The sequence below is a fragment of the Camellia sinensis genome, chromosome 13 (genome assembly GCF_055761805.1).
Source record: "Camellia sinensis isolate YWXY chromosome 13, ASM5576180v1, whole genome shotgun sequence".
In the NCBI taxonomy this organism is placed as follows: Eukaryota; Viridiplantae; Streptophyta; class Magnoliopsida; order Ericales; family Theaceae; genus Camellia; species Camellia sinensis.
Genome location: NC_138973.1, coordinates 31,881,214 through 31,897,663, shown reverse-complemented (window position 1 = coordinate 31,897,663; position 16,450 = coordinate 31,881,214). Strand labels below are relative to the sequence as shown.

The 16,450-nt window shown below is 34.4% G+C and overlaps 1 protein-coding gene and 1 long non-coding RNA gene across 2 annotated transcripts; one reads left to right on the top strand and one right to left on the bottom strand.

Annotated features, from left to right (window-relative positions):
- The first annotated feature begins 11,932 nt into the window (after nucleotides 1-11,932).
- On the top strand, nucleotides 11,933-13,735 carry LOC145806566 (uncharacterized). The gene is made up of 2 exons (XR_014349892.1): nucleotides 11,933-12,350; nucleotides 13,363-13,735. It is a non-coding gene; the product is annotated as an uncharacterized LOC145806566 (long non-coding RNA).
- A 272-nt stretch (nucleotides 13,736-14,007) lies between these two features.
- LOC145805281 (protein FAR1-RELATED SEQUENCE 6-like) lies at nucleotides 14,008-15,541 on the bottom strand. Its single transcript, XM_082900393.1, has 2 exons — nucleotides 14,927-15,541; nucleotides 14,008-14,025 (listed from the first exon to the last, which is right to left on the bottom strand). Exons 1-2 carry the CDS (start codon nucleotides 15,539-15,541, stop codon nucleotides 14,008-14,010), a joined length of 633 nt encoding a protein of 210 aa, XP_082756519.1.
- Between the last annotated feature and the right edge of the window lie 909 nt (nucleotides 15,542-16,450).

Below are 16,450 nucleotides of genomic sequence, written 5' to 3'. Positions count from 1 at the left end.
AATTTGAGAAAAAAAAAATCAAAATCAAAACTCAAAATAAAAATAAAAATCTAAAATCAAAACCAATTGGTTTTTTTCCCCCCCTCTCTGCTTCCTTTTCTTCCTTCCCCTTGGGCAATCTGAAAAATTAGAAGAAGAAGAAGAAGAAGAAGAAGAAGAAGAAGAAGAAGAAGAGCCCAAAAAAAATCAAACAGCCCAAAACTCTAATCTAAGAAAAAAAAAATCAAAATCAAAAGACAAAACCAAAATCAAAACCAATTTCCGCAGCAAATTCAGCCAAAAGAAGAAGAAGAAGAAGAAGAAGAAGAAGAAGAAAAAACAACTTAATTTCAGCAAAAAAATAACCCAAATTTCAGCACGAAAACAGCCCAATTTCAGCAAAAAAATAGCACTAATTTCAGCCCCAATTTCAGTACCAAAACAGCATCAAAACAACACCCAAACAGGAGCAATTTGAGCAAAAACAAAACCAAAACAACAACAAATTTTTTTTTTTGGAGCTAATCTGAGATGTGATTTTTTAAAGAAAAATCAAACCAATTCTCCTTCTTCGTCTCCGATATGGCCAGATTGCGGCTTTCCATTCGGTCGGCTAAGTCATCTCCGACATCCTCTCTTCCTTTTCCTTCTCCTCTCCCTCTTCCTCTCTTCCTCCTTCTCTATTTCTCTCTTTCTCTCTGTTTGTTTGGGTTTGGTTCAACCTTTGAGAGAGAAATGAGAAGTGGAAGGGAAAGAAAGAAAGAAGAAAAAAAAAAAGTATCAAAACGACGTCATTTCCGAAAATCGAGCCATTCAGGGTAACGTGTTTTGAGCTACAAAACATTTTCCATATTGCAACTGATAGCACGATCGCGCCGTGGATACTCTTTGCAGGAGTAATACTTCACATTTGGAGTAGACTCTAGCTGTTGATGGCGAAACACATGGCCAAGGAGGCCAAGATGTTCCTCACTCACTCCATCCACATCAAATTCATAATCCAAAGATATCAATCTATACAAACAAAGTCCTTCATCGATCTTCCTGTTAAAACCAAAAGGTTGGTGTCGAGTTGTAAGTAAACGATTGCCCCCAATTTCTATGACTTTCCAAAATTGTATAAGAAATTGTGTAGCCGGCCAGATATATATCATACATTGAAAGTAGGATTTTATATTCTCCATAAACTCAGGAATAAGAGGAGCAATCGGGGTTCCATCGATTATCTCTGTATGATTTTATATTCTCCACTTCTGGTAATTGTTGATCGGATAAATTTAGAAACACCATCTCTTCTCCATTCTCCATCCTGTTTGGAGATCTTGCAGTTGGGGGTATTTGATAAGAATAAAGTTTACTGTCCTCTGAAAAATCAAGAACTTCAATAGATAACTTTCTCTTTGTTCTTCTCTAGAAGCGACCTTAAAACTCTTACAATGCTGCTTTATTGTTGTCAATAATGGAACCAAAGCAATCCTCGGATCCCCACCTTCAGTGTAGTTTGGGGGCAAAAAGAATTCTAGCACGTAAACATTGTCTTCAATATATCTACTCCGCAAGCAAATTGCAAAAGAACCTGTAACTCCAAATTTGCGTGCGTAGTGTGCTAAAGGGAACTCAGTTATGCTAAATTGAGTAGTTATAGCGACCCCGGTCTTTTCCCATTTGATTATTGTATCCGGACTTAAGCTCCGTAGATTCTGTCTTTTTATAATTGTTGTTGTTGTCCCTTATCTTCTCATTTGGAGTTATAGGATGTGTTGGGCAGGTTTGTTTCAGGTTAGTTGGGTTTAGAAACCAAGTGTTGCTGTCCAGAATTTTGGATCTTCGCTTGAGCGAGGAGTTGGTCGCTCGAGCGAGATGTTGTTGTTTGGTTATTCGCTCGAGCCGTGGTTTGGTAGCTCGAGCGAGAGTGTGCGTCTGATTTGGACCTGTAGCTTTGCATTCTTGGCTCGAGCGAGCTTTTCTTCGCTCGAGCGAGTTAGTTCGTTCTTCGCTCGAGCGATAGTTTCTTCGCTCGAGCGTGTGTCTGGTTGCAGACCTGAGGGTTTGAGTTCTTCGCTCGAGCGAGCTTTTGGGTTGTTGGCTCGAGCAAGGTTTCCTTGGCTCGAGCGTAGCTTTTCTATGTCTGGTCGCTCGAGCGACAAAGTCTTCGCTCGAGCGAGCCTGTCCAGTTTATATACGCAGCAGCGGGTTTTGATCAGTCTTTTTCATCTTCTTTTGATTCTAAACCCTAGGTCCGACTTCTCTCTCTCCCTACTCACCTTCTCTCTTAGATTTGATCCACTTAGGGAGTGTTTCTACCCTAGATCCTTCATCAAAAAGATAGAGTGAGTCAAGGGCTTCCATTTAATCTGATTAGTTGGCGATTTGGAGCACTTTGGTATTTGGGTATCATCTCTGTCTTCTCCATTTGGGTTGTTTTCTTCGAGGTAGGGATTTCCTACTCCATTTTATAGGTTTTGTTCTAAGTTTTGGTATTTTGATATGTTGGGGATACTTTGGTAAATTTTGGGAAAAACCCTAGTTGTATTATTAAATTAATTTGCATAATTAATTCATGGAATTGGGAAAAGATGGTTAAATTCATGGAATTGGGGAACTCATTGATTAAATGGCGTAGTTGGATAATCTGATCATTTGTCTATTGAATTGTTGGCATAGTTATTTTCAGTCTAGAAATAACTGTTTTGGGCTATCGGTGAAGGATAGTCGTACTTGTTGTAGACACTGCATGTGGATTAGGGATAACTGAAACTAATCACATTGGTTGAGTCATTCATTTTGACTGCTGAATTAATACAGATATTATGTGTATTGATTGTGTGTTATATGTTATGTGTTTACATACATTGTTTTGTGTGGGAGGAGATAGGGGATGTACTCCACGGTTTAGGGGAAGATAGGGGATGGACCTCTAAACCGGATTTTGTTTGGGAGGAGATAGGGGATGGACTCCATTAGCATCACTTTTATGTGTGCTTATTTATATAGAAGTGTTTTATTGATACAGCACTAAAATGTGTATCAATCTGGAAGTATGAAGTGTTTTGATTTGAGCTTGAGTCTCATTGGTTTGTTGATATTGGAAGAATGTGAATATGATACATATAATTCACTGTTGTAAGTTTGGCCAGGTTCTGAGCCATGTTGATAAAGTTGGAAAGTAAAATGTATCTTAGACAATAGTGTCATGAGGCTGTAAAATGAAGTAATTGATTATCCTGGTTAACCATCTGTTGAATGCTATTGCTTTATTCATTGCTTATATGTGGTTTAGTATATTTCTACTGGGCTGTGGCTCACCCTTTATGGGAACATCATTTTTAGGTCCAGGTGATAAGCTACCTCCCAGGATTTAGCTTGGAAGGATTTGGATTTTGAAGACCATTTTTAGTTGTTTGTTTTTATTTGATAAATAATCAAGCCTAGGGCTTTGTTTGTATTTGAGTTAGAACTCTTATTTTGTATCCAAGTGTTAGCTTGGAAAGATGTAAGCCCATAGGGCATTTATTTTGATGTTCATGTAATGTTTATTTAGTAACACTCTGATGAATAAATTGTTTTCTTTAAGTAATGCATGTTGGTGTTATATATATAATGGGTTTATTTTGAGGGCGTTACAGTAACATATTTGCAAAAGACCAAATTTTGGGATGAAACTGCTCTCCCAACAACCCCTTGCCCTTTTCGTTGGTGTTGTAAAGCACATGCATCTAAAAAATCACCCATATGGCCCTCTCTATTTTTTCTTAACACAGCATTGCAAAGCCTACACGAGGCCCAAGTCTGAGCCCAAGGTAGACAATGAATGCTATACACCACTTCTAGCATCTTCTGGATTTCTTCGAGAGTTTCATACTTCTCCTGATAATATTCGATGAATACATATTTGTTAGCCCAGAGTCCTTACAATATCTAATGAACAAAACAATACAAGATTTGACATTTCAATTACAGTTTGCCACTAACTTTCTCATCACATAAATGTGTACATTTTGAAGTTGTCAAACCGAAAAACTACAGAGAACTAAAATGATATAATTGAAGAATCTTGATAGATTTAAACTGAAAGATATTTGCAAGAATAAAATATTTTCACTTATAAGTCAACTTTTATGACTATAGCCTTTTACATTATTAGCTAAAAAAAATAAATTTAAACAAAATTATAAATTTATTTGTCACAACTTTTGATAATTTGTGGAAAAAAATTTGAATCTGTTTGATTAAATAAACTGTCACATAACTTTTTTTTTTCTTTCTAGTAATTAAGACAAAAGAAATAAGATTCTTTTAGCCAGAGTTATTAAGGGATTTCAGTTAAAAAGAACTATAAATTTTAATTTTTTTTTTGGGGGAGGGGTCAAATAAACTGAATAAATCAAACAAGTTATAATTTAAAATTACAATCAAAGATTATTAGTCAACCTTTTTTTAAATAAATAAGTTGATTTATAAATAATAATAGGGTAAATTACAAACACACCCTGTGAGGTTTACTTAAATTATAAATTACCCCCCGTGGTTCTAGAAATTACATTATGCCCCTTAAGGTTTCTAATTTTATAACAAATAAGTCTTTTTATTAATAAAATATCAAGTTAATTAACAGTTTTAAATAATGTTAAAATTTTACTTTAATTAATAATTCAGACAATTTTAATATTGTATAGGTGAACAGTTAGAAATTTTACTTTTTCAATTAATTCTATTAAATAAAAAGTTTTGATAGGGAGGCATTTGTAATTTTCTAAACCATATGGGACAATTCGTATTTTAAACAAATCTTAAGGGGTGTATTTGTAATTTATCCTAAATAATAATACCAAAACATTGTATATAGTACATGAAAAAATCAGCACAGTTGAGGCTATTAAAACGACCAACTTAGATTGCACCAAAGTGTTGTACAATTGTCCAAAATCAGCTTCGTTGTTTTGGACAGGTGCACCTTACCCTGGCATGGAGTATTTCAATTGGTCCAACACTTTGGTGGAAATCTGTATTGCCTAGTAAATGGGGCTACTATAAACAATTAGGTAAATTCTACTCACCTCCCTTGAGAGGTGAAAAAATAAAATAGTAATTCTTAAATTTTTGTTATAATTACATCAATTTTCCTTTCATTAATGATAAGGGTAAATTACAAATACACCCCCTGAGGTTTGCTTAAAATATGAATTGCCCTCTGTGGTTTGGAAAATTACAAATACCTCACTGTCAGAATTTTTTACTTAACAGAATTAATTGAAAAAGTGAAATTTCTAACTGTTTACCTATATAATAATAAAATTCTCTGAATTATTAATTGAAATAAAATTTTAACATTATTAAAAACTGTTAATTAACTTGATGATTTATTAATAAAAGGACTTATTTGTTATGAAATTAGAAAAATTAGGAAAATTAGAGGAAGAAGAAGAAGAAGAAGAAGAAGAAGAAGAACCCAAAAAAATAAAATAGGCCCAAAATCTAATCTGAGAAAAAAAAAATCAAAATCAAAACTCAAAATCAAAATAAAAATCTAAAATCAAAACCAATTGGATTTTTTTTTCGCCCCCTCTCTGCTTCCTCTTCTTCCTTCCCCCTGGGCAGAAGAAGAAGAGGAAGGAGAAGAAGAGCCCAAAAAAATCAACCAGCCCCAAAATCTAATCTAAGAAAAAAAAATCAAAATCTAAAATAAAAACCAATTTCACCAGCAAATTCAGCAAAAAAAAAAAAAAAAAAAAAAAAAAAAAAAAAAAACAAAGAAGAAGAAGAAGAAGAAGAACAAAAACAGCCTAATTTCAGCAAAAAAAAACAGCCCTAATTTCAGCACAGAAACAGCCTAGTTTTAGCACCAAAACAGCACTATTTTCTGCCCCAATTTGAGCACAAAAACTGCCCTAATTTCAGCACCAAAAAGCACCAATTTCAGCACCAAAACAGCATCAAAACAACACCAAAACAGTAGCAATTTGAGCAAAAACAAAACCAAAATAGCAACATTTTTTTTTTGGAGCGGCTTTCCATTTGGTCGGCGAAGTTATCTCCGGCATCCTCTCTTCCGCTTCCTTTTCCTCCCCCTCTTCCTCTCTTCCTCCTCTATTTCTCTCTTTTTCTCTGTTTGTTTGGGTTTGGTTCAACCTTTGAGAGAGAAATGAGAAGTGGAAGGGAAAGAAAGAAAAAAAAAAAAAAAATCAAAACCACGCTGTTTCTGAAAATCGAGCCATCTAGGGCAACGAGTTGCGAGCTACAAAACAATTTCCATATTGCAACTGATAGCACGACCGCGCCGTGGATTCTCTTTGCAGGAGTAATACTTCACATTTGGAGTAGGCTCCAGCTGTTGATGGCGGAACACACGGCCAAGGAGGCCAAGATGTTCGTCACTCACTCCATCCACATCAAATTCATAATCCAAAGATATCAATCTATAGAATCAAAGTCTTTCATCGATCTTCCTGTTAAAACCAAAAGGTTGGTGTCGAGTTGTAAGTAAACGATTGCCCCCAATTTCTATGACTTTCCAAAACTGTATAAGAAATTGTGTAGCCGGCCAGATATATATCATACATTTAAAGTAGGATTTTATATTCTCTATAAACTCGGGAATAGGAGGAGCAATCGGGGTTCCATCGATTATCTCTGCATGATTTTGCAAATTTCCAAGCAAAAAAAAAAAAAAAAAAAATGCAAAGTAAGAATAAGGTAAGAAATAAGAAAAGAAAGTGGAATCTACTAAATCTAATTTAAGGTCTCGTTTGGCAACCTTTAGTTTTTTTCTAAAAAGTTAAAAAGTTACTATAAATTATTATATCACTCTCTCTATTTTTTTGCACATTTTGTCGTAAAAAGCCAAAAAATTTCTAAAATAGCCTATTTCCAAATGAGGCATAAATCTAAATATATAAAAAAATTGTTAACTTACCTACTACTACTTAAGCACATGTTAGAAATGCTATATATTACCATTTTTGTTTTGTGTCACCTATTATTTGATATTTTCCCTATATTTTAACCCTGACAACCGGAGTTGGATTTTCTTAGAGATAAAACTAACCAAAATTAATTAGGTGTTTGGAATGCACTAAAAAAGTGTATTTTTTTGGGCATACATATACTTATTTGAGTCACATCAATCAATATCTCTTCTCTACTTTTCTACTCACTTTCTCTACTTTTTTACATATTTAAAAAAAAAATAAAAGTCAAGAAGTGCACTTATTTAGAACATTTCAAACCACCCCTAAATTAAATTTTTTAATAAAAAAAGAAAAAGAAAAATAAAATTAATAGTAAGTGTTTCAATAAGGCATTGGTTAAATAGAGAATAATTGGAGTGAAAGCCAACCAGTAAGTAATATGAGAAGAGAGAGAAACTAACCGGAGAAGGGAGACGGAGTCAAAGAAACCCATCCAAAGTTATAGTCTCCGCGCTAGCAGAGCAGTTTGTGGTTCTTCACATATGATTTGAAATCGTGAGGAAAGTCATGGATTATATCATCATCCGTAAGATTTTCTGTCTAGAGGGAATGTTCATTCTCAGCCATCGATTATCTATGACTCTCTCTCTCTCTGTCTCTCTCTCTCTTCTGTGTACTTCCCAACACCAGTGGCGAAAGTGTTCCTTTTATATGCCTAGTTGCCTCATTAAAAAATTAAATATACTATGATAATAATAATAGTAGTAAAATAATAAAATTAAAAGTGTAAGTGGAAAATTGAGTGATGATAGAGAGCACTAGAGTTGGAGCTCTAATGCCAACTCTAATGGTAATACGTAAAAAAAATAAAAAAAATGCGACATCACAAGCTAAAATATCAAATCATAAGACATGACCCACCTCTAGAGCTCCTCATTTAGAGGTCTCAAACATTTTTGGTGGAAAAGTAGAAAATTAGTGAGACTCGTTTTATATCTATTGTAGTAAGGGAAATTGACTGAAAAGTCATATTAGGAAAATGGGTAGGTGGAAAATTAGTCAGACTCATTTTACATCTATTGTAACAAGGGAAATTGGCTGAAAAGTCATATTAGGTAAATGGTTGCATCAATGTATTAAAAAGTCTTACTCAGTTTTAATTGTTATCATAAAGTCTTATTTTTTTAATGTTTTTAGCGGCTTTCAAAAAAAATGTCACTAATTGTTAGTTTTTAGCAACAATTAAAAAATTTATTACAAAAAAATATCACTAATCGTTAATTTTTAGTAACAAATTTAAAAGAACGTTACTAATATTTGTGAGACTATTAATCTATTCAAACACTTGTGGGATGCACAAGTCCTAATGACGTGGCAATAACTTTTGCTAACTCGCCCTTTTCTCTCTCTTTCTCATTCTTGATTTCAAATTTCAAAATTATTTTCGGAGTATTCTCTCTCTCTCTCTCTCTCTCTCGATTTCAAATTTCAAAATTGTCGAACTCCATGTTAAATGATTTACACAATGAAATTAATGAAAAGGTAAGATTAAGAAACCATTAAAAAGATTGGCCAGTAAAATGGAACCAGCTAGTAAAATAATTTGAGCTCCATCAACAAAAAATAATAAGAAAAAGAAAAAGAAACCATCATTGAAAATTAAAATTAACAATCATGGGATGGGCATAAAAAAAAAATAAATAAACAAAAGTAAAGAAGAGAACGTAAAAATGGGACAAATTATTCCGATTAGGGAGTTAGGGGACAAACCCATAAAGGAAACTCCTACAAGTTCCAAATATTATTTCAGCTGTTGACACAATCTCAAGTACACCAATACAGCACCGCCTAGAAGGTTCAAACAATGGTACAGCCACGGAATGCTTAATATTGCAACCGGAGCTGTTGGGTAGCTCGAAAAACTGATTTCCCCGAATGGCTCGATTGCTGGAAACGACGTTGTTTTGACCTCTTTTCCCCCTCCCCCTCCCTCTCTGCTTCCTCTTCTTCCTTTTCGTCAGCAATCTCAAAAATTAGAGGAAGAAGAAAAAGAAGAAGAAGAAGAAGAAGAAGAAGAAGAAGAACCCCCAAAAATAAAACAGCCCCAAAATCTACTCTGAGAAAAAAAAAATCAAAAATCAAAACTCAAAAGCAAAATAAAAATCTAAAACGAAAACCAATTGGTTTTTTCCCCCCCTTTCTGCTTCCTCTTCTTCCTTTCCCTTGGGCAATCTGAAAAATTAGAAGAAGAAGAAGAAGAAGAAGAAGAAGAAGAAGAAGAAGAAGAGCCCAAAAAAATCAAACAGCCCCAAAATCTATTCTATGAAAACCAAAACCAAAATCAAAACCCAAAACCAAAATCAAAACCAATTCCAGCAGCAAATTCAGCAAAAAAAGAAGAAGAAGAAGAAGAAAAAGAAGAAGAACAACCTAAATTCAGTGAAAAAACAGTCCTAATTTCAGCACAGAAAAAGCCCAATTTCAGCACCAAAACAGCACTAATTTTAGCCCCAATTTCAGCACAAAAACTGCCCCAATTTCAGCACCAAAACAGCATCAACACAACACCAAAACAGTAGCAATTTGAGCAAAAACAAAACCAAAAACAGCAACATTTTTTTTGGGAGCTAATCTGAGATGTGATTTTTTAAAGAAAAATCAAACCAATTCTCCTTCTCCGTCTCCGAAATAGCCAGATCGCGGCTTTCCATTTGGTCGGCGAAGTCATCTCCGGCATCCTCTCTTCCTCTTCCTTCTCCTCCCCCTCTTCCTCTCTTCCTCCTCTATTTCTCTCTTTCTCTCAGTTTTTTTGGGTTTGGTTCAACCTTTGAGAGAGAAATGAGAAGTGGAAGGGAAAGAAAGAAAGAAAGAAAGAAAAAAAAAATCGAAACGACGTTGTTTCTGAAAATCGAGCCATTTAGGGCAACGAGTTGTGAGCTACAAAACAATTTCCATATTGCAACTGATAGCACGATCGCGCCGTGGATCCTCTTTGTAGGAGTAATACTTCACATTTGAAGTAGACTCCAGCTGTTGATGGCGGAACACACGGCCAAGGAGGCCAAGATGTTCGTCACTCACTCCATCCACATCAAATTCATAATCCAAAGATATCAATCTATACAATCAAAGTCCTTCATCGATCTTCCTGTTAAAACCAAAAGGTTGGTGTCGAGTTGTAAGTAAACGACTGCCCCCAATTTCTATGACTTTCCAAAACTGTATAAGAAATTGTGTAGCCGGCCAGATATATTTCATACATTTAAAGTAGGATTTTATATTCTCCATAAACTTGGGAATAGGAGGAGCAATCGGGGTTTCATCGATTATCTCTGTATGATTTTGCAAACTTCCAAGCAAAAAAAAAAAAAAAAAAAAAAGGCAAAGTAAGAATAAGGTAGGAAATAAGAAAAGAAAGTGGAATCTACTAAATCTAATTTAAGGTCTCGTTTGGCAACCTTCAGTTTTATCTAAAAAGTTAAAAAGTCACTATAAATTATGACATCACTTTCTCTATTTTTTTGCACATTTTGTCGTAAAAAGCCAAAAAATTTCTAAAATAGCCTAATTGCAAATGAGGCATAAATCTAAATATATAAAAAAAATTGTTAACTTACCTACTACTACTTAAGCACAGGTTAGAAATGCTATATATTACGATTTTGTTTTGTGTCACCTATTATTTGATATTTTCCCTATATTTTAACACTGATAACCGGAGTTGGGATTTTCTCAGAGATAAAACTAACCAAAATTAATTAGGTGTTTGGAATGCACTAAAAAAGTGTATTTTTTTGGGCATACATATACTTATTTGGGTCACATCAAGCAACATCTTTTCTCTACTTTTCTACTCACTTTCTCTACTTTTTTACATACTTTTTTTTTAAAAAATAAAGTAAAAAATGCACTTATTTAGAACATCTCAAACCACCCCTAAATTAAATTTTTTAATAAAAACAGAAAAAGAAAATTAATAGTAAGTGTTTCAATAAGACACTGGTTAAATAAAGAATAATTGGAGTGAAAGCCAACCAGTAAGTAATATGAGATGAGAGAGAAACTAACCGGAGAAGGGAGGCGGAGTCAAAGAAACCCAGCCAATGTTATAGTCTTCGCGCTAGCAGAGCAGTTGGTGGTTTTTCACATATGATTTGAAATCGTGAGGAAAGTCACAGATCATATCATCATCCGTAAGATTTTCTGTTTAGAGGGAATGTTCATTCTCGGCCATCGATTATCTACGACTCTCTCTCTCTCTCTCTCTCTCTCTCTCTCTCTTTCTCTTCTGTGTACTTCCCAACACCAGCGGCGAAAGTGTTCCTTTTATATGCCTAGTTGCGTCATTAAAAAAAAAAAATACTATGATAATAATAATAGTAGTAAAATAATAAAATTAAAAGTGTAAGTGGAAAATTTAGTGATGATAGAGAGCACTAGAGTTGGAGCTCTAATGCTAACTCTAGTGGTAATACCTAAAAAAAATAAAAATGAATAAAAAAAATGCGACATCACAAGCTAAAATATCAAATCATAAGGTGGGGCCCACCTCTAGAGCTCCTCATTTAGAGGTTTCAAACATTTTTGGTGGAAAAGTGGAAAATTAGTGAGACTCATTTTACATCTATTGTAATAAGGGAAATTGACTGAAAAGTCATATTTGGAAAATGGGTAGGTGGAAAATTAGTCAGACTCATTTTACATCTATCGTAATAAGGGAAATTGACTGAAAAGTCATATTAGGTAAATGGTTGCATCAATGTATTAAAAAGTCTTACTCAGTTTTAATTGTTATCCTAAAGTCTTATTTTTTAATGTTTTTAACGGCTTTAAAAAAAAATGTCACTAATTGTTAGTTTTTAGCAGCAATTAAAAAATTTATTACAAAAAAACATTACTAATTGTTAATTTTTATGAACAAATTTAAAGGAACGTTGCTAATATTTGTGAGACTTTTAATCTATACAAACACTTGTGGGATACATAGGTTCCAATAAATGTTTCGGAGCAGAGCTCCTTTAATGACGTGGCAACAACTTTTTCTAACTCGCCCTTGCTCTAGATCTCCTCTAATGACATGGCAACAGCTTTTGCTAACTCGCCCTTTTCTCTCTCTTTCTCATTCTTGATTTCAAATTTCAAAATTATTTTCGGAGTATTCTATCTCTCTCTCTGTCTCTCTCTCTCTCTCTCTCTCTCTCTGTGTCCTTGACCTCTCAGTCCTCGACGAGCACAGGTCTATTTCAACCCCGCCAACGATCAACTCCTCTTTGTCTCCCTCTATCCTCACTACCGATGATTGACTCTCTCGCTTCTCGCTTCTCCTCAGTCCTGCCGAACGGTGGAGGACTCTTTGTGTTCTCTCGACTCTTTCTCCAACCAAGCCGATCGAGTCTCTATCTTCTGTTGCCGACCGAGTCTTTATTTCGACGAGCAACCCAAACCAATGACTCCAACCTAGAGGTATATAAATGACAAATTGATTTAGGGCTTGTATGTATGTATTTGTATATATATAACAATATAACTTACAAATTGATTTAGGCATTGTAATATACTATCTGTGTATATATAATTTACAAATTGATTTAGGGCTTGTATGTATGTTTCTGTGTATATATGACTTACAAATAGATTTAGGGCTTCTAATGTAGTGTTTGTGTATATATAAAGAGCGTTTTACCTGGGTTATTTATTCTTTTTAGTTTGGAGCACAGGATAAAGATCATTTGTTGCTATTTCGTTTGGGTTTATTCATTTTTTCTCAAAGCAAAACTATTGATAAACCATGATTTTGCTTCAATCAATCTTACTTAATTAATATGCTTGACAATCTACTTTGTTCAATCAACCCCAATTCACATTTGAACAAATTAAAACAATACTGCTAGTTACATGAAGTTTGGTGCTCTATTGTTTTGAAGCCCTATCATTTTTTTAATATTACAAAAGAAAAAAATCAATTGTTGTAAGTAAATTAACTTGGATTGTTGCTACTATAACTGGTTTTACAGGAATTGTATAAGTATGTAACTTATATTTTGTTGCAAATTCATAGAAGTAAGAAAATTGGTTAACTAATTGATAGGGGAGACTTGTACACTGGTTTGTTTTTTGTTTTTTGTTTTTTTTTTTGAGAATATATGCCCCTGTTTTTTGACAAGTTGATAAGTACTTGACAGATTTTTTCTTCTTTTGAAACACAAATGCTTGATCATGTTATGTTGTGGTGCTTACTTTTCTTTGTTGGCTTGTGCATAACTTTAACTGGGTGACTGGGTAGATTGTGTAAATTATTACAATTTGGCTTTATATTTTTGCAAATGTCAACTTCAAGGGTTAACGGCAGTATCTCAGATCAATTAACATATTGCAACAAAAATTGTCCTAAATGTCATAAAAAAGCAATAATTTGAATTTATGAGACACAACGAAACAAAAACAAATTATTTTATTGTTGTCATGATTGATGCAGTTTTATTGGATGGTTCTTGCCTACAAATTCACAATGTAGAGGTGAAGGAGAAATGCAAATGGAAAATATGCCAACTGTCACTGACTAGCTACGATTTATGAGCGAACAACTTCGATTTCAAAGTGAACAACTTCAATTTCAGAGCGTGAAGATGCTTAAATTGGAAACAAACATAAATTGAAGTTGGTGTCGTATCTATGGGTTCTTCATCTTGCTTGTAATTGGTGTTGTATCAGTTATGAAGATGTAATAATATATATACAAGTGAGAAGTAGAAGTAGAAGTAATGTATTGCTCTTTGTTTATGCATGTCAACTTTCTAAAGCAACAAATGTGACTCACTGTTTTGTAAGAATGTTGTTATTTAGAGCAACTATTGTAACTGTACATCTGAAAACTAAGCAAAATGCATACAAAACTGTAGAAGGTTCAACATTGAACTTGAAAGATTAAATTTTAGTAAACAAAACTGTAGAAGTTGATGATCACAAAATGCTGCCCTATTGATGTTAAAAGCACCCATTTTCTAAACAATTGCAGGACTTCATTAACACAACAAAAAATCATATCAATAAACCAACCTAAAATTATAGTCCTGAACACAACACAAAAATCATATCAATAAACCAACCTAAAATCATAGTCCTAAACACAACCATAGTCCTGAACACAACACAAAAATCATATCAATAAACCAACCTAATATCATAGTCCTAAACACAACCATAGTCCCGAACACAACCTAAAATCATATCAATAAACCAAGATAGATGATATCCGTACCAAATCAACCATAGTCCTAAACACAAACTAAATTATCCATACTAAGAGAGATGCTACATTATCCAAAATGAACCAAATTATCCAAAAAAAACATAAAGTAAATAATCCAAAACAAAATAAACACCAAGTTCAATCACATAAATGCATTAAAATTACAAGTTTCCAACTAACGAAAACGAGAGTCATTTCGGTCCATTTGTACATTCAAGTCAATAAAAGAAGACAGTACGGCTCCATAAATTTGATGCGTAGCACTCATGGATTGTTGACTTCTCATAATGTCAATAATTTCGGTGTGCCTCCAACAGAGTCCGATGGGGTAATACATGTGCCGACTCTCTAACTTTGAGTTAGAGCAGTCATGAAACTTTGTCTTATCATAATGTCCATACTTCCCGGTGTGCCACTAATATAATCTGGTGGGTGAGAGATGTGACTCTAATAGCATTTACCATCTATCCCTATTCAATAAAAATAATATGTAAATAACAGTTTAATAAACATTATTGAAGAATAAAATAAATTGATCATGTAAATTCATATTATGTACGTGTATCGGCATATACATACTATTTTGCATGCCAACTATATAAGGATAAAGCTCTCTACGTGCACTAGGTTGAGGTTGAGATTGAGCTTGAGCTCCAAGCACCTTAGTACCTTATATTAATCAAGATTAATGAATGATTCAAATTTATGACATGCTTACAATTAAATATAAGTCGAATAGAGAGAAATGATAGCAAAACGGATGGATATGTGTGAATACCAAACAATTTACCTTTGATTTGTTATGTTTTGTTTTGGTTGTCTTCAACCGATTGACTATTTGATCTACTTTGGTGACCTTTCGTTTGGTAACTGGACGACCTCTTCGGCGAGCAACCAAAGGACTAAGCAACTTCGTATTACCGATTGCTTTTCTATTAATGCTGCTAATCAGGGATGATGGTACATTACTAGTAATAGGTTGTACATTACTAGTAGAAGGTGCTACATTACTTCTACCACCCTCATTATCATTCATCACTCTTTCCTTGATTTCATCCAACCCACGGTCGATAAGTTTGATTTTTCCTTCAGAGTTTCCAGCAACTTGTACAATGGCAATCAGTTTTCTATTCATCTTATCATAGACCTTTGCATTGAAATCATTCCCAAAGCCAGTGTATGTGGTTTTGATGCATGTGTACCCTCTATCCAAATCTTTTCTCCATTGTGATAGAATGTATTTATTTGGAACCTCATTTATGCATCTTGCAATGAGCACAACGAGTGAGTAAGCACACATGATGCCCCTAAATTGAAACAACCGACACATACATTGAACATCAAATTCAGTCGAATTATAATAGATAGCAAAGTCCACATGCTTCATCTTCCCCAAAACTACCATAGCTTCCTTGACAAAATATGTACAAATTGAACCCTCCTCTTTCACAAGAAACGACTGACAACAAACTAGTCTCTTCAACTCTGCTTACACTTCTTTGAATTTTGCATTGGTGTAGGCATTCTGATATTACTTCTCAAAACCATACATAGTTAGGTAATCAAACACTTTGTGTCGAGACTTAAAGTCAGCTTTCTTCTCTTTCTCTACCTTACTTCTCAAGGCATTGTCATATTGTTAAACAAATTGCTTTAATGCAGTCTTTGGGTTGACATATTGTAGACACCCTATTTTTGATCGCCCTTACGACTTGGACGTGACTGATTGCGCACCTGATGATGAAGTTGTATATGCTCGTCAAGTGCTCGGAGTCCTCAGTAGAATGCCACAACTTTGAGCCTTCAAACCCTACACACCTCTTGCCTTGTTTTGGACCACAACCATAGTTCTTCAAGCCTAAAAAACCTTGGGATCTGCCGGCCACCACTGTTGGCTGTCGGCCACTGATCTTGGCTGCTGACCACAAGTGTGTTTTGGCAGATATTTTTGCCAGCTGTGCCAACTGTTGTCGCAGATGTATGCACTTGCTTACATGTGTATATAGTACTATTTTTGAGGGAGTTTGATACTTTTCTATATATAGGAGACCTCCCCTTCTATTTTTGAGGGTTGAAAATTTTGGAGCAAAATTTTCTCTCTCTCTCTCTTGCAAATTCTCAAGCTTTTGCAAGATTTTGCCTATACACTTTAAACCAAACCTTGTGATCTTTGAGCTGAGGTATTTTTGAGCCTACTTTGAGCTCTTGAGGGTGTGTAAGTGTTGATTTGTTGCTTGGAAAGTGTTCTCCTCTTCAAGAGGATGAACTAGGATTTTGTGGCTTGCAGGCCACCACTTCTGGCCTGCAGTCCACC

Excerpts from the sequence above, each read along its gene's own strand:
- LOC145805281 (XM_082900393.1), bottom strand. The coding sequence starts at position 15,541 with ATGGTAGTTTTGGGGAAGATGAAGCATGTGGACTTTGCTATCTATTAT.